Here is a 24346-nt window from a genome sequence, read left to right as displayed (position 1 = left end):
AAGCTACACTCTTCGAGGCAGAAAGTGTCGGCTGATTGGTTAGCAGTGTCAATGAAAGTAGCTTCTAAGAAAATTTGCATCTAGTGAGAGCTCATGTGACCGGTTGACCTTTGGACATTTATTTGGTCCAAGTGGTTCGTCTCTGTTTTCATCCGTTTCCTTAGTGCTTCCGCCTGAATAACTTTCTGGTAAGTTTTTTTTCCTGAAACTGTTTTGGAGGAAGTACGAAAAGTGCTCTGCAGAAAAAACAGAAAATCAAGCAAACTGAAATACAGGACATGAAAAATGAAAGCGTTCGGTGGCCCAAAGCATACTCCTAAGTTAGCTAAGGTCTTCTAGCAAACAGCCCATTTCTTTTGACCCTTCAGAAGGGCGTTCTTTGTATAAAAAAAGGAAGTATAGTCGGTTTTTGAGTAACTGTTTGAGAATACGAGCAAGCAGAATGCCCCTGCTTATAGCGAAGAATGTGTTATGCTCATGGATACGGTTGAGGTGCATGAATTCCCCATGGGAAGTATGAGCATGGAACAACCAAGCAATGTGTGGTGGAGCGGACCATGTCAAAATACAGTAGTAGTAGAGCACTTCTACAATAGGCTTTGAGGCAGTTGAGACAAATAAATTTCTGCATTCGGGCAAGTGTCGTTCACATTGTATTCCAAAGTTTTTATTGTACAATGCATTTTTCGCGTGCAATTTTAGTTGATGACAGACCAATTCCCATGAATAGAGAACATCGGGCAGGCGACCATCAGTTTCGCTCTTCTTGAGGTTCACCACGTGAGAGAATTTCAGAACTTTAAAAATCTAGATGTTCAGAATGACACCAAATGTCATAAAGAGGGTCCTCTCACCCTAACTAGCAAATCAGCGGTCAAAGGAACTCAGGGACTATGGTTAACTGGTGAGCCCAAAGAGGGCAAACCTGGTCATTACCTAAACGTTTTTAATAACCTTCAAATGGTCTTATGAGTAAGGAAAATCTTCTTTGATATAGTAAATACCTTATCAACTGAGACCAGTAGTGACGTTCATGCAGCAAAGTAAGCCGAAGAATATCACAGAAGACAGATTCACTTGTTATTCTGTTGGGTCATCCGTTAACATTGAGCAAATTTGGAGCTGGGTGTATTTTGGGAAAAGGATATATATGTCTTCGGGTTTACTGAATGCTAACAGGCGTCGAATGGTAGAATCTACTTTACCATAGGAAGATGAGTTTTTGTTTTGTTTAATAACATGTACTTTGAAGCATGAAGTAACTAGTTAGCTAATGCATTTGAAAGCAACTGACACACCGACGTAATCCTAATGAACATTGACAAGCCGATGTGAGGAAGCTGAACCGATGTTTCTGTGCATGCTTCCGGTTCCTGCAGGTCGACAGTTTCCTACACGGATTGATGGAAGCTCTTTGTTCCAGCCAATGAGTGCGTTCTTTGGTTTCTTTGCGTCTCTAAAGTTGATCTCTGTTATCCGAGAACATGATACCTTCCGGCTTGCTTGAACGCAGTTCCGAAGCACTAGTCTGATTCAGGTTTATTCTGAGATTCAATCTTTTAACCATCAATTTCTATTCCCCTTACATTTTTTGCTCAACTGAGGCTATTTAATCAGAGTGCGCCGCTCAGCAAGTAGCCTTGCGACCTAGTTGAAACATAACGGCCTTCATTTCTGTTGTGTATAACCAGCCAACCCACTTCCGTACGGGTTTCACTACTCCGATAGAGCTGAGTCTGTTACCCTGACCATCCGTAGCTCGCAATGGTTCCTCATATCTCAGCATGATTTTCAACGTCATAGCCTGCCTCGTTCTTTGGTACACGATTCCTACCAGGCTCATATTGTTTGATTTTAGATGCTTGCTTTATCCACGTGATAGTCTTTTTATGCATACTTGATAGACATGGATCAGATAGCTTTCTGAATTCCGGATGAAATTCTAATTAAAGTGTGGCCATCTGTGTCGTGAATTGTTTAGTTTTTCTGCGTTTGAAAAACTTTCGAAAAGCCCATTTTCTAGTTTCTTTGTTAAATTTTGAGCCAAATTGTTTATTGGGATGGTTAAATCTTTCGATCGTTCCATGGGCTGCCTTATGAGTAGTGCATTACGTTTGTATAATGTGTCGCGATATCTCGAATATCGTACCAACTGAAGCATGAGGCGGCTTGGTGCAACACATTCAGTTACTTAAGAGCATCATAAGCGAAAGACAAAGCTTGAGTTCAGGTAAGTCTCCCGTCAAAACCAAATCGGTATGCAAATGAGTACATGAGTCGAAGTGATGGCATTACTGAAGGCCAAAACTGAAGTTTTCAGCATGAGATGAGATGCACCCTGAGAGGCAAGCTTTTCTGAAACATCAGAAGGACTTTAGACCTAACCACTTGGCACTCCTCAGAACTAATCCATTCGGCACTATATACATATTTATGTATGTATACGAAATGCTTCCTTTCAGTTTGTCGTAACACACCCACGTTTTCAAAATTTTACGCAATTACGGGGACTAATCTCAATGAAAGCAGGAAGTGATTTAAATGCACTTTGCAGAAACAGAAAGCCTCGCCTCCTGCGGAACCACGTAAATTAGCTTTCTAAAGGCAGTATGATNTGGTTCAGTTGAGTTATCAGAATGAAATCGCTTTCAAACCATTGATTTTTTTCTGCGAGCAATGTTACGGTGGAAAGGTACTTTTGCAGGGTTTTCTCTATAGTGAGACACCTGTGTTTGCACACTGCTTTCTCCAAAGTATAAAGCAATGCGTTTTTCCAAAGATCCCGTCTCCATTGATCTGGATAACCTTAGCTGAATACGAGACACCCGTAAACCATATCGTGAGGTAGCAAACAATACCCAGAGGAACTAATGTGGTTCCACTCTAGCCTACATAATGGAAGCAAGTACTGTACATGAATTTAAGTACACATAATGCGGATAAAAGAAAGTCAATGACCCTCTCCTACGCCTCATAGTTTTCTAAATTCATATCTCCTCCAGTCTAAGTCAAAGCAATATCCTTTTGCTAGTTGGATTACATCAACGGCTGGCCTCTTACAAAATCCACATCAGGGGCTTGCTAGTAGCAACTAAGAATTCAACAGTAGATCTCCTTGGGAAGATTTGTCGAGAATCAGTATGGAACTAAACTACGCATTTACAAAGTGCAATATCATCTGCGATAACTCTCTTAGCAGGGCCCCTACGCACTAAGCATGAAGTTTTTGTTTCGAGTACTGTCCAGAACATTCGCCTTCCGGTTTGCACTACACATATTTTGGTATAAATTCAACGTGACCAGGATTCTTATCTCAAGTGCATCAATTTAATACGGTGTTTGTTTCAAGTGTGAACATGAAACTGACTACGTATTGGCCCTACTGAATCTCTGCTATGTGTTGGCCGTCAGAAACCTTGTAAGTAGTGCCTGATCATGGCGGTGAAAAACACATAGCCTTTTACCCCAGAGCTATGGTCGGTAAAAGTAGGAAAATAAGCTTTATCTAACTTCAAGAGCTGCACGAAGTTTTGCCTAATATCCGACGAGGGAAAACGGAAGTTGCTCGTGGAACCAGGAAATAAGGGGAGCATGGACAACCCGTTTAGCAACCGAAGTTGAGAAACGCAAGACTACAAATTAACTTGTTTCAATTGGCAATTTCAGTATTGATATCTTGCGCTGTCTTGCGCTACACGGAAAAAACTTCGATGAGCAAAACAGACTAAACCAATAGTTGGAATTAGGTATTTGCGCTAATCCCATCCTAAAAATGTAAACATTCTTGGGTCAAAACTTGAATCAATATACTTCAACTAGCTTTCAACACAAGTCTTAAAAAATGTCATCCCTGTGTACCAGTTTTTGTGTCCTAACAAAGGTTTTCTATTTGCTTTTCGTTCACTGGAATAATTAACGTGGAACACCCGGTGTTTTCCAACACAATTAACATAACCCTCGGGGTCCGAAAGTGTGCAGAGAAAGAAGATCAAACACTGGTTAATTTGCCGGTTTGCAGAAGAACTGGAATGTTCATTTATGAAAATTCTCTAGTCTAACAAACTTCGTAGTCACCGAAGGAACAGGAGTGTTGTGACAGCAAATCCGCACAATAAACACATAAGAAAAGTTGGAATTAAGCTTTTAAGACGGAGAAAACAATAAATAGCCCGCAATATATATGCGCTAGTTTTGTGAATACATCGCTGTATAAGATAATCTATTTGTTATTGGTGCGTTTCTATAAATGTTTAATATACTCAGTTTGATGTTTATCTGCATCACTTCGTCCAGTTTAAATGGCGAATTTCTTCTCGGTATCCAGAACCAACTCGAGTTTAGCACATTTGATTTACAGCCATGGCTTAGGCTACCTAAGCTTTTGATTCCGTTCTTTGCCTGGATAACTGAATCTCCCGGGTCCTCTTCTTCTTGTTCATTATTTTCTATATTCTTCTATCATTTAATAGTCTCCAAGCTACTGTTTATGTGGTAGTTCGTTTATCCGGTAAGTATTACTGCGTGCAACTTGGGAGAGGCCATCAGCGTGGACAACAGGTTTTCTTTTGAGATATGTTGCTGACGCAGTAGATCAGACGGAGGCATTCTATCGGTTGCATTCATGCGTTATTGTTCTTCCTATCACCGTAGACATGATACGAAGATTCCTTTCGACACTGTCGGTTCATATATAGTAGGCATCTCATTCCAGTATATTTTATGCTATTTTGCCTTCAAAGACAAGAATAATAGTGATAGCACTATTAGTGGATAAAACTACAAACCCTGAGACCAGTTCAAGAAATTTTGAACGTTCGATTATCCTAAGCACATGGAAAGAGTTCTATTAAATCCAGACACACTCCTGTAGGTCAGTTTTGTGTGACCTGCCCGCATTTTTTGTAGGAACGCCCGATCAAACCCAAAATAATGGTGTGGTTCTCACCACTGCTGTTCACAAGTAGTGAAAGAAAAAGAATCAACAATTGCTCGAACCCAGGTTTCATACATAATAATAACTATCACTCCGTCATACTACTGGAAGATGACATCAGTAGACACCAGAATACTGGCCTAAAAACCACTCCACCCGGTCCGACTAAATGGCACATCACTGGGTATCCATCCCAAGTAAGAACCGTTACAGCGAGTTGCCCCACAAGAGTGCGGCATCCAAGCAAAATTCAAGGAATCGACAGAAGACGCAGGTACCGTTATGCTTAAGCCGTCTGGTGTCGCCCAAATGACCTCAGCAAACTTATTCACTGGTATTTATTTCCGCATACACAACTTGCACGCAGAACAACCTCAGGTGTGCTTCCAGTTAACAAATGGTGCTCCGGCGTCCAGCCAATAAGTCACTGTTGACCGCAGATACTTTTGGGATGCGAATCAAACGGTTATGATTATGCCGAGCCCAGGCACCCAAAATGAAGTGAGAAATATAAACTCCTTCCGCACATGCAGGATACCGTCCAAAATGAGGGTATCACCTGTAATGTACGTATTCTCGAGTGCACTTTGTAAAGCGAACTGGAGTTTTAAGACAACAGGGTCCACGATATAGTTACGTGACGTTAAAAGACCACAGCGGTGGGTGACGGCACTTGCACCCTTCATGAGGAAGCACCGCTGGGCTTGACATGGGTTTCTTTTCAAAATATGGATTCATCCTAGAAGAACGAGCTCACGTGACCATCTCAAACTTTTCCTGCACTTAATGAACACAAAGCCGACTGCTTTGAAAACTTTTAGTGGAAATCTCTTGACAACATTCACTTCAGAAGGGTGACCACTCCAAACAACTAAAGGCTTGAGTTGTCATCTGGGTAACATGATCGACCAAAGTTTCTTTAAATGTGGCAGAAGGAAGTTGCTATTCATGGAATATGCTAATGTGTATATCAACACCTCCATTAACAGTGAACGCTCCCTCAGAGTGAACATTTCCCTCGAGGGTAACCAGAAGGGAAACACTGTGTATAACTTTTAAGGAATGATTTGTTTTTCGAATCGGTAAATCCATCTGTGACACCACTTCTTGGAGCAGGTTGCGTGCCGACCAATCGTTATTGCCCGCAACATAAAAAAAACTTAGATGGTATTTAAAGGCAGTCATGTGACACAAGCGGAGAATCACGCGCAGGCGAAATCCATGCTATAATACTACTGTCACAAGAATTGTAGTCCATCCTAACAGTACATGGAGAAAAAAGAATACTAAAGTGGAAGGGCAAATCGCACTTCGCTAGTAGAATCACTACTTCACTAACGGATCTTGAGCCTCGTTTTTTCGGTAGTAAATGTGAACAGATAAAAAAGTCTGTTCTTGTATTGGACTTATGGATGTTACTAAAGAAAATCTCATTTAAACATGAAACGCCGACAAAAGTAAGCCGGTTCATCCTGATAATAAAAACGACGGCAAGTGCAAATTAAACCCAGATAGAATAACGGAAAATTGACATTGTTATTAGAGTACTTCATCTGACGGTCACGATATTTATTGACCTATTATTATGGGCAGAATTTTCAGTGTATCAATGTCTATACTGAATAAAAACAATGCAAGTAGATATGACTGAAGTAAATGCATGCCTAGATTAGAAGACATACAATCGTGCAAAGCTTTGTTCATGATGGAATCCCCCGTTGCTACTGCCCAAAAGGTGTCAGAAACCTGGTTCTTTACAGATTTGATCTATTTCTAGCGAGAGTCGGAGGCGAATTTAGTGTCCCTCCCTGAAATCAGTAGTTTCTGAAATTTCAAGGTGTAGTTGAACCGATAATCGGTTGCACATTCCACCATTCCATAGTCAAGGAAGTCGTAGCATTAACTCATCAATTCCCTCAGAGTCACGTTCAAGGTATCGTTTCGCCAAATCCCCGATTGAAAATGCTCTTAAAACATAGGAGTTTTATGGATTGATTGTGTCCACACACTATCCTAGCGTAATACAGACACGTATAGTTAAACGGCATTGATGTGAAGCAGCCTGTCACACCGTGAACCACGATGAATCACTGCGTGAACTGGTTGTACACAATCTTCACTCCGGATCAGTAACCAAACGTTGCAACGTGGAATCAGCTGGTGTGAAACACTCTGACCACTACCAGCCAGTGTGGTGCGGTGGTGTAACACCCCATCTAGCACTTCGTATCGCTGTTTTCCTGGAACAACCCTTCAGTTACCGGTGCAAACAAAACACGAAGCAAACAGTTTCGTACTTTTGATGTGTCACTGCCAGTGTTATTACGGACAAGGTCGGTGAAACTGTCATATTTCTTCCAAAATCCTCTGCTTAATATGATGATGACAAAGTGGTCCGTCCGTAGCGAAGTCATTTGGTGTTGTCACTGTATATATTCTGCCCCGTAGATGAAGAAAACCAACAGCAGTATGTAATCACAAATGATACGACTCGGGAGTAAATAGGTTGGACACGCCCATAACAAACAGAACAAATATCTATTTAGGGAAAGTTTGTGATCTGACAACTTCACTCATTTTCTACAAATGATACATGACTGATAATGAAAATCTCCAGTCCTCTTACAAGGAACTTTTACTGTCAGTGATACTCCCGTAGCTGAGCGGGCCGATGGCCACTTTGTGATGAACCTGGAGCCGTATCTATCCCCCTTAACTCCTGCTACGGAATGTCGATAGGGTTTTCCGGTAGTTCAACTCAGTCCCCTACAAGCTTACCTGTCCAAGATCATTAAAATTTGTAAAAGAGCATGCAGTGTGGTAATCAGCCGTATCTCGACGCGTCACCAAAATGATTTGGCGACTGAATGACAGTTCCCCGCATGCTTTTTTTAGTGGAATCCATATGACCGTTAATGAGGCCACTTTCAGTGGGGCTAGTTGGTATAGACAAGGCAGTAGTTACATCGGCTGGCCTGTGCCTGCTCAATGTTTACAATGTACAGAGTCTGTTATCCAGTGAAATACTCCTGATACGAAATGGAAAAGTAAAGGTAATCTAACCGGATGAAGCAGCTGGAACTTGTGCATCTTGTGTGCTGATAAATGTGTGACAAGAAATACATGTGGTCTTCTACTGATGGGCAACATAACTAAGGGTTGTTTGGGAAGCTAATACAAGAAGAAGCTCAACAATCGATCTACGACCGTGGGTTATCAGATTTCGGCAGGCATCTACAAGAGCAGGAAAAGTGGAATAACCCTAGACGTATTAACCTAAATGGCGCACTTCCGCTGGCAGTTAGCTCAACTGGCAATGACTGGTTGTCAAATATTCTGCCTAAAAGCCATGTTGTTGCAGCGGAACAGGGGAAGTCACCCACCCTTCAATAATTGGACGAAGTATGTTGGGAAAAAAACATATTTTGGTGTATTAATCAAGCAGAAAAGCATGAATCACTAGTGGAATATTTGCGCCCTAAAATAACAAGACACCATGCTGCTCTCAGTGTGGGATACGGCCTTTCGTTTCCCCTACTGAAACTACGAAGAATGGTTCTGACAAAAATCTCTTTGCATTCGTTTCCAGGAGTTATTCGTAATCATCGGTCAGTCAACAGTGGAGATGCTGACTTCCAACTGTAGGTTGCTTTCATACAGTAGGGTCCTCAGCGGATGTCAACAAAAATGATACTGACAGTGAAGAGGGTAGAAAAGCACCAGTACAGACTCAGGTTAATGCTGCCAATAAGGTTCACCGCGTCTGCTAAACCAGACCACATGGCAGAAATATGAATTGAAATGAACCCGATCTACTGAAAGTTGAGCAGAATACGATACATTCCCGTATGTCAGCAGGTTCGAGTATTTTTGTCAGTTTGTTAAAATATGCTTACCTCGACATGTATGTCTCTACATTCTGATTCAGATTACTACAAGCTAGCGACAACTCGGAATACTATAGAGGGGTTCCCACTCAATTGCAAATCAATTTGGTTACCACGAGAGACTCAACTGAATCTCTCGTTTATGATATTCTTAAACTGGATCTACTGCACAAAGGTCTCCCCATGTTTCGATTGGTACGATGTTCGAACTTTCGCGGTATATTTTCACAAAGGAAACTACTCACAAGGTTGCTGATGGTTCTGTTTTACAGATGCAGCATTTCAAATCATTATTCCATTGGTCAACTCGAGGAACACAAGATCATGAACTGCGAGAGTATTTTAACCTACAACTTTCGCTCGCACAATAAACCTTGGGCTGCGGTAAGCTGCTCAATATTGTTTCACATGTTTTTTTCACTTCGAAATGGAGTAAAACTGTGTATCGCGTTCCTTGCTCCTACTAAAAATAACCCATCAGGTCAGTTATAGTAAGGAAAGACCCATTGATCATTCAGGATTGTGTGTTGGCAGTCTTTATGGTAGCTATGTGTTGGAACCGTAGTAAATCGGCGAGATCAATGATTACCTGATCAGCTAATGGTGATAAAATCAGTCTATGAAAACGTTAAAGGTTATTTAGACTGCGATGTTTGTATTCGGGTGGAAAACTATCTATTCAAGCCACTGTTGTTTTGTCTAAATTTCCGACGGTCTACTTTGAAGTCGCTTGCGGGGAAAAAAGAGCCGCCGAACTACCTCTTCTACCAGAGGGGAATGGCAATATACTCTCGTCGGAATAAAACAGACATGCAACGGGTTGGGTCAGTTCATATGGCCATGCGTAACTTCCCGGCGATAATCATTGTTCTGGATTCAGTAGTTTTGTTTGAATTAGATAAAGTCAAGCTGATTCGTTTCTCCACTTAAGCGGAGAAACGGTTATGGGTGATATCTCAAGCATACTGTAATTTACTAAAAGCCTTTTAGTTTGTTCATGAGGACGATCAACTGAGAGGTCCGCAAAATATTCTCCGGTGTCGGTTATTGAAATATTTTCTCAAACTGTGTAACAGTTGTGTGAACCGAATTTCAGGTGCGGAAACAATAAATTTGAGGCATTCCATCCACCTTTCTTCATTCTCCCCTAACCTTTCATCCTGCGTGGTTCTATCGAGAGATCTAAGTTTCTTATCGAAGTAACCATTTATGCCCCCTACACAAACTAAACGACTGACCTAAAGGAGCGCCTGAACTATCCTGAGTTTGCCTGAACTGCTACCGGTGTACACGTGAGCGAACACTGTGATAATATTTTGGACTATTTGTTCGGAAACCGAGCACTAGGTGACACTGATGCCACTTCTGCGTGATTCCATCCGAATATAACAGTTTTTAGGATGACACAACTGGCTTCCTGAAGTTAGCATTTTTTTACTATAAAATAGTAACGAGCATTGTCGCTGCCCCCTACACAAACTAAACGACTGACCTAAAGGAGCGCCTGAACTATCCTGAGTTTGCCTGAACTGCTACCGGTGTACACGTGAGCGAACACTGTGATAATATTTTGGACTATTTGTTCGGAAACCGAGCACTAGGTGACACTGATGCCACTTCTGCGTGATTCCATCCGAATATAACAGTTTTTAGGATGACACAACTGGCTTCCTGAAATTAGCATTTTTTTACTATAAAATAGTAACGATGCATTGTCGCTAAAGAAATTTTCCATTTGTTGGCTGATTTTATTCTTTAAGCTCCCTGCACTCAGTAACGACAATTTACTCAAAGTTCTTTCTTAGACCGGAGCAAAAGTTCGTTAGCTGATAGTCTTCCGGTTTTACTTTGGAAAAAACTTTTACGCAATACCTTTGGACCCGCAAACCATCAGGAAAAACCATCACTGGTTTCATAAATGTGGAGCATTCTCATGAGAATGTAAAATACCTCAATGATTTCCGCAAGCAATGGTGCTACTGATCTAATTACAGGCTGAATTCCCTTCGTAATTGCGCTCACGGCAATAATTACATCCAACGACGAATCCACGGCGATATGAGGTATTCCTACCCTAAGTCAAAGTGGATATTGTGTCATGCAATCCTTTGTTCGTCTGGATAATGATAAAACAACACAAAGTTAGTGCATCGAGTTTTGTTGCTTGCCATGGGTTGTCTTCATTAGGAGTATCCTATCAGAACACTGGATTCATATTTGCACACTAAGTTGGTTTTAACGGGGGGGGATTCAACTGAACCCATCTGAATCTCTTGTTCATGACACTCCAACTGGGTGTGCTACCACTTTTTCCTTCCTCCTATAAGGTTGGATTGACATAAAATGTCTGTGCTTGTAACCAGTGTGTTCCCCCTTTATTGTGCACTGGTAAAAGTGCGAAAGACAAACGCAACACACTACTCATCCAGGCCTATCAGTTTCGTTGGTAAGCAAGAAGTTACAGAATAGCTCTCAGATGTCAAGTTCGTGGCTCAAGTTTTAGAGGTAGTGTTTGGACAATTATATTGGTTGCTCCCTAACAAGAAGAAAGTTATTGCTCGAACCTTGCTTGTCGTTTAACAGCGAGCATTTTGATAAGGTGTTTTTCTACATTCTTTCACCTAATGTCAATCTAGGCGATGGAAGGATTGTGTTTGCTTGACTATGCTCGTAGTTCATCACCCAGAGTTTGGATTAGACCACCTCTGGTGAGCAGCGGTGTGTAAACAAATGATAGTGGATAAAAATGTTTACTGTGATATTGAATCACCAGATAAATTAAGACTGACACTGTTCGAAAAAAAGGTGCCATTATGGTGTGATGATCAGGCTTAGTGCCCCCATGATACGCAGGTCTGGGCTTAGGACAAATACACTCATTTGCATACCAGTTTCGTTGTCACGAGAGGCTCACGGGAGACCCAGTTGAACCCCTCGTTCATCAACTGAATGTGCTGCAGAAAGGCCGCCTAATGTTTCATTTGGCACGACATTCGAGATCATGCAGTATACTTTGGCAATGATAACTATGCAATAGGATGTGGTTTTCAACATGCTTTGGATAACCTATGGCTCCAAACAGGCCAAAGCATGTTTACCTAATAATCTTAGTGGCAACTTTGGCTCTGAGCAAACAACAGGTTTTATCCGAATCGAGTGTATGAGTAAACTAAGCCCCTTAAAATCGCGTCCGAGTTCCTGAACTAATGTCCCAATAAGTAGGCTTCTTTGCGGTCCTACGCCCAGCACGTGCTCCCAATCATTATAACGATAGAAACTTGTTCTCCTGCATTGAGAAATACTGACGCTTTCTAAGCTACGAATTTGCCGTTTCTGAAAATGCGCGCTGTCCGACGGAATTATGAATGGGTGTATTGTTCATTTCATTCGGACGAAAACACGTCATGTGACAAAGTCCGTTTGCTTAGCATGTCCAACACGCAAAAACGTCAGCGCCAACCAACTGTCATTCACGCATATTTTCATCCGTGAGTCAAGCAATTACCAAGACTGCCGGTCACAGTTCGCATGTCAAATGACTGACGTTTAAGGAATGACAAAAATATCCATTCAAACGTGGGGGAGTGTTCTAACTAAATTGTTAGCAATTTACGAGAGCAAAATCTGGCTCCACAAATGAAAGATCATGGACAACTACAAAATGAAACCAATGGATAGACGTAACACACTACTCAGTTTGGTCACCTAACTTTGGAACCATACACATGCATGAAGTGTGCTCTGTCTTCTGTCTTGATGTAACTACACACCTCGGGAAGAAAGCACCTTTGACCGATCGGCATACCTTTCTTTATCCCATTTAACGTACAGTAAATAGAACGGTGATCATAAGTTTTCTGATATCTGGTCGATAACGCACGACGAGTTTCGGTTTTGCCCTTTTCGGCGCTTATCAGGTAGGCACAATCCCACAGTTTTTGCCAACCTCATGTTCAACACGAACTCAAATTGCACACGTTTTGACGATGAACTCAGTTGGGTGCCATTGTTGATTTCAGGAGAAGCTAATTTGAATCCCCTATTCATATTATTCCTCAATTGAATGTGCCGCACAAAGTCCGCCTCACGTTTCAGTTGGTACGATAAGCGAGATATCACACCACCTTGTACAGAACTGACAATTCGTAAACGAGAGCTTCAGTAGGGACTGAAGGTGGGTTCTATTGATAAGTAAAGTTCTGCTTACCACATTTCTTTTCCTCAGTTTTAAAATACCGACATTTCGCTGCTCATCTTACATGATGAAAAGATACATGCCGGGATTTGTCAATACAGATAGCTGAACTCGAAAAAATACGAAAACCACACCACGTTTCCCAGTGCTGAAAGCACTCTGAGTGTTGAGGAAAATTAGTCTTTCCCTGGACAGACTATCCTTATAAGCAATTAATTCAAAGTGACCAAACCGTATTGCCAAAAAGTGATCCTCTTCACCGCCTCCATAATTAGGAAATCCGTCCTACGTAAAAGTAAGCCGGTTGAGGCAGCACGAATCCTGTGTTTCCTGTAGCTTAATTGATAAAAGAAGACCGAAAATAAGGCTTTTATCAGCAAACGTTAGAATGAATCAGACAAGATCATACATACGCGATCAATGTATGGGTAGATAGATGGCGATTGTTTGTTCGCCGCCCTGTACCTCAATGATGGTACGGTTATAACTTTCCAAAAGCATAAGATTGAAATTTTGCTCCGCTGCTTCCCAGCTGAGAAGTCAGACAATACCTTTTAAGTTCGTCTCCCCAGCTTGGGCTCTTAAACAGCTAGAGATCTTTGTGTAGACAAGTCTGAATGATTAAAAATTTAACCATCTTTCCAGCTCTTCTATTCTTTTTGTGGTAGTGACATTTTTTCATATTGGTGTCCTCCAGAAAACTGCCGGCCCACGGTCATGTGACATTATCGACCGAGGCTGCATAGCCCACAAGGGTTGGAATTATCTGACAACAAAAACAGCGTCAACAGGACATATTCCTGTGGAATGTACTGCCGAGGAAAAGGGAGGTCCAAAATGCTGCAAAGATGTCACTCAGATGGGCTTAAGCGCTTCATCGGAAACTGGATAAACCTATCCTACTCACAGGCTGATTTTTAGTTCCATGTATCCCAGTTTCCTCCCCGTACGGGCTCAGAGTGCATGCATACCCGCTAGTAATATCGTAACACGGTACATCGGAAGCTCACATGTTTTCCGAAGGTACTCATAGATAAGTTCACGCGGTCTCTTGCATAAAATTGTACATCATGAGGAACTATTGAGTTCTGCTGATTTTGAACACCGCTCTTGTAACTTATGAACGAATAACGCTAATTCTCTTCCGGAAAACAGTCATCCTGGAGTCAAGAATGTGGAACGCTGTCATTTAGCTGTTATCAATTTTCGTGTTTTCTTCGACTGTGCGTATCCTGGTGCTAAATCTTGACATGTGCGTGTCGATTTGCATTAGTTATTCGCCTGTCCGGCTTCAAACCGCTAAACTAAGATAACAGATAATGCGTTTACCACAAAAATTTATTCAATTAATCTTGTCGTCCCAGTAGAGAGAAAATATCTGTACCAGTTAATCTGGTCCCAGCTAACCACCAGTGAGCAATAGAGGCCTAGATTTATATCTGAGGACTTGAACGAAACACAAAATTGATGGTTTTGATTAAAAAATGTGCTTTAGTTTATCTTCTTGAGTACCACTCCGGGAAATGACGCATTTCATGCACCGGTAAATCACAAACCATGGTATGTCTGAGATATCTCCAGGAAGATAGCGATGAGCGAAATCATCAGGGTAGCTGATGAACAGAAACAGAGGAGAATACTCGCATTGGTTGATTCTATTCCCAGCTTTTTGTACAAGTATTTAGCTCCTGTCCAGATTAACTTGTGTTGTTGCAAGAGATGTAAATAAAACGGACCCACAAACGATGCTCGGTTCTGTGTCAAAAGTACCCATTCACTTAGGAGAAATGAAACTGTCTGTCTTTTGTGGTCCCATTTCGTTCATCATCCCTGATTATCCAGATCTATTTTGTTTCAAAGCGCTTAAGTGCCCAATATGAATATTCTTATTTTTCTAATGAAGAAAATTTCTTGTTTCAGGGTTCCCTTGATACGTTTGGTTTTTTAATCTTAAAATCTGTTCTTTTGAACTCAGCGATTTTCGTAAATATGGATAAGGAGAGTGACTACCTAGTGGTACATGCACATTCACGGTTCATTGTGATTGTGTGTCACGTACAAGCATGTGAAGCGTCTTCGATGCAACAACTGGTTTTTGTGAACCTGTTACTTGCGTAGTTCTTTCAAATATATCAGAGGATAACTTATGGCCTCTCACTGATTTGTTCGAGAGCAATAAGTAGGCTTATACGTGTGTAAAAAAAAGTTTCAAAAAACGATGGGCCTGAAACCAATGGTTTGCTTTTTATCTATCCTCGCTTCCCGTTTGACGTATGCGGATCAACTGCGCCCGAGTTCTTATAAATAGATATATAAATATGTATGATATGCTTGTCAGCAAATAGCGCATGAAAGCCCCGCATAAGTGAACTTCAGTTTCACTCCATTTAGTAACCATGATTGACTAAAAAACTGCAGTATCAAGCGAGACATGCCTCCGGTGTGTTCGATGTGCCTTATTCATCCGGAACGTCGCTTAAGCAGAGCAATCAAAACTGAAAGCCAATCAACTTACAAAAAGCGGAAAACAACATTACGGCCTCTTTTGTGCCGCGTACACTGCGAGGTTTATAAGGGGAAGAAAAATTACAAGGATTTTACGTTTAAAATTGTCATCAATCAGCTGATTGTTGGCCCAAAACTAACCGAAAACATGGACTGGGCAACAGCCAACGCTTACATGTTGATTTGGTGAGTGAATCATATCAACAAACACAAGGTGATTAATTTTTAAAAATAACAAATCATTGGGCAAAAACAAACACTGTATACGTTCAGGAGGGTCCTGTGTTTATCACTGGTCAGTACGACCGTGGATAGAATCTGACGGTTCAGAGATGTTAGCCCCAAAACCGAATCAAATAAGTTCCGTGTATCTCTCGACACCCATCTACACAGTTAAGACCTGCATGAGTAAACATAAGTAACACACGAGTCGCACAAAGTCAGATGGTTCGAGGTTAAAAAACGAATCATCTAACCCTACTGCTATTTTCACTGTCAACATTGGGAAGGAAGAAAGCCATTAGGATCCTCTGAGGCTTTGCACACTCCTCAACTCATTTACTACCATCCCCAGTCAGGTGGCCGACAAGCAAATCAACTTTGGTTAAGTGTTTGATTAAATTGGGGGAGGAAGCCAGTAGGAATCCAAAAGGGGGCCTAATAGTTGCGAAGCCTAATTGTTTATTTGTGCGAAAGTGATAAACGCATATTTAAAGCCCATGGGGAAGAAACGCAGTGCGCTTTGCATCCCAGTGGCTTGTTTCCGTGTGAACAGCAAACAGTTGTATGATTAGAGTCTTTGAATTCTCTGCATCTACGAAAACATTCGCACCAAACATAATGCCGGACATTTATTCAACTTTCGTTATCCCACCTAAGTGAGATTGAAATGTTTCATCATACTCGGCCAGAAAAAGAATAGTGCATTAAATGGAACTGAGAAAACAGCTGGCTTTGCAAACCGTGCATAAAACGGCAGTGGGTTTACTCAGTTTTCCATTGAAATTTTCCTGGACACACCTGATATTTAAAACAGTGTAGTTTGGGCATTATTATTATTATTATTATTTGCAACATTTGTTCCAGCTTGAACTTAAACCGAGCTGATTCAATTTATTAAATATGCACCCGGATGCAACCGGAATCATCAGAGTTGCAATTCTCAGACGAACGAAATAAATATTTGTTCCAAAACTTAGAGAATCTCTCCGGTATCAGATGGAAAATATCCCTTGAACGTCCCATAAAAGCCATGATCGATGAAGTACAGCAAGTGAATGAGCACTGTTAAGTGCGAACTGAGTAAAAGTCCAGCATGCAGAGAAAATATGAAGGGTAAGGAAGGCTGTTTGAAAGAATAAGTAGTGTAAATTTCAGTAGACATTCGTTCATGCAAGTGAAGTCAGTCTATGTTGGAAACCACTGTGCAGATGTTGTTTCTTTGTTACAGATCATCAGTGGTGCATCCCGCACGAAAACGCAAGCAGTTTCGAACCCATGACATCCTGGTTAGTTGCTGAAGACTGGACCGTCCGACCACTAAGGCCGATACGCAGTGTGATTAACTCGCGCCTAGACAGGGTACTCATCCTTAAATCACAGATTTCACTTCACGTGATCACGTTCTGACAATTTATCACATGGAAGGTTTGAACAACTGGTGAGACATTCCAACTAGGGTTATACAAAGCATATCAACCGACCAGGTGGATACATATCAAAGAATCTTGAGACTAAGAGCTATCCAATAACTGGAAAATAATGAATTCAAGCGCTTTCTTTATGTCAGTGTTCGATGCATACAGATATCTCTACAATATATCACATCTAAGATGCATAAGATGAATAAAAGTCCTCGCATGAATCGTGGTCATGTCATAAGTTGGTTCAAGGCACGGTTTCTGCAAACTGGAAAAATCAGTTCGCGCTTGTGAAAGAGAACCCAATCACTACACCAAGAATATTAAAGGCTTCTAGTGAGGTGAGCTGGCTACGGTCAATATTTTTTAGCACTGCGCTGCTGCACTATATCAAAACCGTTCCCTGTCTCACACAGAACACCAATTAAACCAACAAAGGACAAAAAAGCCTGGAATCAGCGGAAAAGCCTTACGTGGATGGTTGTTGACTTTGTACACAATATCGATTACGGTCTACCATCCTTCAAGTACGGACGAGATGAAAAGTTAGAACTGAAACAAATCGATCAAAAGCATGCTTGAAATACACTTGTTATTCGTGAGGTTTGCTTCAAATTTGGGTCATACAGCTGATCTGTCTAAAGTATCATAATTCTATTAGTACTTTGCACCCTATGTGCATCCCGATCAGAAGATATCTATTTTAATGAATGAAGATTTAATCTCGGAAATGAGCCCAATACGGTGTTTTAATATATTTCACAAACTAAGCAGCAATCAATTCATCATTTAGCATGTAGCGAAAACTAAGCATTTGATTCATTGTACTTATATGCTGGAAGAGTCCAAGGAGACTTGCCTCTTTCGTTCTGGAACGTTTCATACGTCCTTAATGTGTAAAAACAAAACTTCAGTTCCACTCAAGCCTTCAATATAAATCCTACAGATGTCTGGTAGAATTTTGAACACATGATATGTACCGAGCATTATACCAAATGGAAATGATGACACCGCAGTAGAGCGTCACCAGATAATTGGTGCCATCGTATTTTTGTCCAGATGAGCGACAGTTATGAAACAAACGCTACCGTTGTACCTGAGTTCACATTCCGCCCAAGCAAACAGTATACACTCGTAGACAATCACAAGGGTCTCCTGAGTACGCTACTCCACAATCTACCAAACTCTGTCAGTCTGCCCACTATATTAAAGTATCAGATATTTTCTGCAGCAGAAATGGGCCTGAATCGATTCACCTTGGAATCGGTTTGGTAAAAATCCAAATTTGAAGATGAAGAACAGTAACCCTTTAATGGGATACTACCCAGCTCTTTATTGTTTCACACTCGCCAGCATCCATTTTTTGCTTCATAATCTTCTATGGAATTACCAAAACAGCGATTCGCTTCTAGTCACCATATAGGTTATTCGGAGGCCTGATTATCATTTGGAACATCTCTATCGACTACAAAAATCTCGTCAACAAGTTGGCTTCGTTATTACTTTAGTTTTTCCGTGATTCTCCCGCAGGACTAGCCGCGTCGTGCGTTTTAATTAAATCCTTGAGTTCTACTAGCACTGACTTCGCCTCTATTAAGATGCAATGTTCTATACGTTCTCCGTAACATGATTCACGTGACAGGTTTTAACTGAATTTCAGATTAACTTTAAATCACGCAACAGTCCAACAACCTTGGAGTGGAATAATGGAATGAATGGGCAAATGATACAAACTGTGGTAAAAAGGAATAAAACAGGAAAGATTCCAATCTAAACCAAGCTAGCCATGTTCACACTTTGTCTAATCTCATTCCGTTTTAAGTGTAATGGTTGTCCAGATTTGTGTTGCACGCCATCCAGCGCATGGCCTTTGCCGTCATTGCGGCAGGCAAGCAGTTAATAGGAATGGTTTGTTTTTGTGGATGTTTTGTGAATAATTTTTGTGACAAGATCACCACTATTTTCTATCTGCGGGGAGACAAACATTTTTCACGTTGTTCTGTTGAGAAAGGTAAAAAATATATTTTTACGCACTCACGATGATTCGATAAGGCAACACAGTCCATACATTTTCCCTATACCGGCTCAATTTGTTCCAAGGTTATTAACAATTCAGATTGCTGACTCTGAGCGGAAGAGCTGGTTACCTTTCAGTCTAAAAAATTATAATTGTCTGGTCTCAGGAATACTGATTTCCTCTTTGAAGACAGGTAATTTTTGCTTCTTGTTTTACAGATTCCTACGGTTAGTTGTTGATATAGGGCATGGTCTTTAACAAACCGTCATTTATTAAATCTTCCGGTGGCGCATGTTCCTTCTTCGATCAAGAAGCTTGTTCTGGAAATTACGTGTACATTTAATAAGTATTGGGGCGTTTGATGGAGCCTTCTTACAGTCTGAGATGTGCGAAAAGGCTAACTGATACTGCGCTACCATATTACCGCATGTTCAGGATAAATATGATTTTTAGGCGACTATTGTCCTGTGAATTTTCACATAGAGTGACGTGAATTACCTGAACTCAGAACGTATTCAGAACCGATGTCAGATGTCACTGTATCATGTGGTAAGATACGTCGCTGAAATGATTAGCCAGTTAAGTATGGAAAACAGTATAACGCGAAATCGTCTCCTGTGGTTCACACTGTAGCCAAGGGGAGAAAGTAAAAATTCCTTGTGTTTTACGGTTCCGAAGTTATTCTTATCTACGAAATGCACTCCTACCTAAGCGCTTATTCATCTAACTCAAATCATAGAAATTCATTTTAAAGATAAAAGCGCGCAAAATTTTACAAGGCTATTCATCGACTTGACGTTGGAAATATTGGCGAGATGTGTACCAGCCCCAATCACACACCATCCGTGTAGTTCCAAAGGCCCACTCCTAATAGAACATTCTGGAAAACAGGCTGTATTACCCTCCGGATTGAAAGCGACCGAGTGACTCAAAACTACTACATATGAAGTGAGATTAAATTCAAATTATGTTTGGTTAAAACTCGGATAAAATTTTCATCGAAAGTAGTTAGTGTTGCGTGAGTGACGTACGCAAAATTTCTCTCATTCCTTAAGAAACCACCTTATGAACAAACGTAGTAACTGTATACTGAGGATGAAATTTCAGCTTGAATTTGCCCAGTACAGCACAATAGTGGTGTTTGTAGGTCCAAGTTTTAGACAAATGTTCAACTAAATTTCTTCAATTCAACATTCTAGAGTGCACCGGCTTGCATATCCTGACTTTTCTGCAGGCCTGGAACAGTGTCATGTCAATGACCTTCATTGCAGCACAAGACCTTTCTCTGGGGAACAAAAATATTGATTAACCTGGAACAGTAAAAAGGCACAGTCTTTTACTAGTCTCCCAAGAGTTTTCAGATTGGTATTAACGTTCTTATAACTTTTGGAGGTAAGGGTCTATTAATGACATAGACATTCAAACGTGTTTAAACTTTCATCAAAAGTTTAATCCTTTGAAACTACTGGTCAGTTGATCCCGGTAAGCGGAATTACAAGCCATCATCATTGATCCCAGGTGGTCTACTTGAATTTTGGCACGAAACCAAAAGCAAGTAAACTGGAACACCGTCAAGTGAATATTAGAACAATAAGTGCACATAGCGAAGTAAAATGAGTGAGAAAAAGACATTCGAAAATTGATGGTCCATATTCGGTACCATCGCAGATAGATTGATCCAGCCAATACTTTTGCATAAAAAACGGATGTTTACAACCCTGTCGCCCATACCTCGGTGAACAATACCATTCAGGAGATGAGACTGAACAGTATGGGCATCATAGGCTCACCAAAATCAACTGAATGAACTTTGGTCAGTGAGACTATAGCGAACAATGGTACCGGGCTTGGGGACATTGGTCGACGGTTTGATGATTTTCCATGCTTCACTGGTCAAGCATGTTTGGATTTATTCATGTACTTGGTGTAGATGGAGGGGGAACTACAACATTACAGCAGAAACATCAGAACTTAAAAAGGGGCCGTACTGAGATACGAGAGCTAGTGAGTTGTTCACATTTGTCTAGAGGGATGAGCTCGATCCGTTTTGAATCACAGCCAAAAGTTGGTTCCCCGTTTTCCCATTTTGAAGTGCGATATAGCCAACAGTTCCGTGTTACTGTTGTCTCTCCATCTCCTCCCATTTCGTTGCCAAATTTGCTACATTTAGTACGGCTGTACTCCACTTGTTGCCAAGCAGCAACGCTAGTATTAACAATTCACGTAGTATAAGGTGAGCAAGAGTGAGAAATATCCCATGAAACAAATAAAAGTGTACGTCTGTGGCATCAAATCCCGATGTATCGCGGGTTCACTTGGTATTCCAAGTGTTAATCCTGAAAACCTATAGAACACAGGGATACAAATTTCAATCATAATCTGCACGCAGTTCACCGCATCTCGTCAGGTGCTCACTGTAGCGTCGTCATCCCCATCAACGGCCGCATCATTAGGGAGGGCGGGTAACACACCACTTATGGCGACGGATACTTAACCACCATACAACTATAGAGGAAGGTTCTAGCAAAAGTTAAAATCAGATAGCAGCGATGCTAATTGATTGAAAAAGGTTTTACTCTTCAAAATGAAGATGGCCTAAATCAATGTAAAGTTACCTCGAAAACTGTGGAAATAACCAATTCAGCCTCGTATCGCAGTGGCATTCCGCCAGCGGGTTGGATCCAGATTCCTTTGAAAACCTCACGCAACACAAGCCCAACGCAAAATGACAAATTTGTGCTGGCTAGACGGACCGACTAAGAACCGATTGCAAGCTCTTTACATAGTCTGTTCAAGTACTACGCCCATTATAGTTTATAACCAAGAGCAAACAGAGCCAAGACGACTCTACCCAAGGAGGCACGAAGATCCCGCAATAGTCAAGTCGTCAGTAGCTGCTTCCGATTCGTTTTACCCCAACACAGCTCCCATTTGCCAACATGGAGTCCGATTGGATTGGGCAGACAACGTTCGATCCTGTGTGTTACACGTCCTTTTGTTCGGCCCGACTGCTCTCGGAATTTCAACACCTAGTACCTGAACAAACGCTGATGCTAATGGTGTGTTTATTCACATTTTTGTAAACAATCCCAGGTAGTCGTTGGTTATCCACTCAAACGTCAGTTGAGACGTGCTTTTGAGAATTTATCGGTCACGAGTTCTGGCTGCTGTTACAGATATTATGAAAGAAATTCATCACAATAAACCGAAAGCTCTCTTATGGAATCACAAATCAACTCACATGTAAAACGTCTCATCCCAAATTGGATTGAGGGTGGATTTACAGACTTTGGTCTTAAGCTTCGACTTGGCATTATCCTCGCAGGGTAGCAGTTTGATTTTCACATATGGATCAGCTAAGCCGTTCGGATCCATGGGTACCAGGTTCTTTGCCTGAAAAACTGGATGGAGAAATGAAGTGAACCTAGTGTGTACTGACTAGAACTTACCACTGTCACATAAAAATCAATAAATCAAGTTGCTGGTTCTATGGGGGGCCATGTTTCCCAGAAAGATTAAACGTGTATATGGATAATGCCAGACAATAGAAAGCCTAGCTAATCCAACACTGAAGCTGAAAGATTTTGGTAGAATGATGATTGAGAGAGGTTTTCGGCCCATTACATTTGCCAAGTTTACCTGAGTCACACAATGCTTCACGATAGATAAATATGGTTAGCCACAACTTAGGCCATTATTACGATAAAACCTCTTCCTTGCTCTTTGTAGACATTTGGTGAAAACTATGATCTGAACTGCTCAGACCTAGAGTAAACTATTTGCAATACAAATTTATCCCTCAAACTAATGAGGCTGAAAATGTTCTACAGGACGAGAAAAGGCAGGGAATAACCGCGGCAACAGCAAACGTTGTGGTGCTGGCGAAATCCCTGCTAATTTCGGCGAAACGGTTAAACGTGAAAATATTTGCTGAGGTTGCTATAGATGAATAGTGTGGAGCGCCAGTTCAATTCTCTAAGCGACACAAACTGCAAGGGAAACATCCGTGAAGTAGCCAACCGCATGTCTAATCCGCTTGTTTCACAAAGTCTGTTGATTTGATGGAGTGTAGTATTCTTTGGAGGACTGGTGGCTCAAACAAGTTTGTCATTCTTACCTTCTTCACTCAGGAACAGGCTAACATTCAACCATTTGGAACTATATCTCAAGAGTCTAACGTTAACAGGGAGTGAAACAAGAGTTTTCATTGGAATAACGTTATTCAGCTCACATATAACTGCCGTGTATGCAGAGAGTTTTCGAAAATAAGCAGTAAAGTCTATCCAGTATTGTCTGGATCAGCCCCTATTCACTTCAAAACGCTTTCAGGTTAGGCGGATGCTACGTGAAGGAAGCTGCTTGCGTTGCTCTGCACTGAATATCAAGCTTCCCTGGCATATTCTGAAGCAAAAGTACGGCTGCTAACGGCGCCATTCGCGTCTCCTACTTTTCGTTTGGAGCTACAATCCGCCCGACTTTTCAGATTGGTGGTCCTGTGCGCATTGCTAAATGTTAGTTGATTAAATGTTTCGGGGAACACCATACTTCCAGGAGATCTGTTCGTTTTCTGCCTCAACGTGTTGCGGCTGCAGTCACTAAACTTTCTTGAATATCCATCATTTTGCAACATTTTATGCAATATTCCTTTTTGGTACACTGTGCTTTTGCAACACCTATGCAATATTCCTTTTTGGTATACTGTGCTTCTGAACACACTTTCTCTTGGGGAATGTCAAATGGTTGCTATGATTGCAAAACGTTCTTGTTTATTTAAAAATGATAAAAACAATTTCACGTACCCTATCTGCAAAAAGACATTCATGTGTGCTAATATTTTGGTGTTTGCCAATTTCGTTGCAAATCTGAAATCTCCCGATGAGTTTTTGATCAGTGTGCGCATTTCGGGTGGAAATTCGTTCCACAATCCAAGGCATCGAAATGATAAAAACATAGAACGGCACGCTTAAATTTTATTTCATATCTTGCATCTGTTTGTATTAAGAATTTTTTGCACCCGTGGTTCTGTTGTATGTATTGGACGAAATGATGGGCAGGTCCCAGCTATTTTAAACACAATGACGTGATTGACATTCAGGTTTCCAAACCATCTTAGTCATTTTCCCCTTCCCTATACCAAGGGTTTTAGTGCATTAAAGAAAAAACTGAATT

The 24346-nt window shown here is 41.1% G+C and overlaps 1 protein-coding gene across 1 annotated transcript in view; it reads right to left on the bottom strand.

The window, feature by feature from the left end:
• The window catches only part of T265_00253 (hypothetical protein), a gene marked incomplete at both ends in the record, with an annotated part of 112948 nt that overhangs the window by 40885 nt on the left and 47717 nt on the right, over positions 1 to 24346 (bottom strand). The window contains one exon of the mRNA XM_009163961.1: positions 22419 to 22578. Coding sequence (XP_009162225.1) covers positions 22419 to 22578 — 160 coding nt within the window. The remainder of the gene's footprint in view (positions 1 to 22418; positions 22579 to 24346) is intronic.

The sequence above is a fragment of the Opisthorchis viverrini genome (genome assembly GCF_000715545.1).
Source record: "Opisthorchis viverrini unplaced genomic scaffold opera_v5_2, whole genome shotgun sequence".
In the NCBI taxonomy this organism is placed as follows: Eukaryota; Metazoa; Platyhelminthes; class Trematoda; order Opisthorchiida; family Opisthorchiidae; genus Opisthorchis; species Opisthorchis viverrini.
The sequence above is the reverse complement of the archived record's forward strand: the minus strand, read 5'-3'. Positions and strand labels throughout refer to the sequence as shown.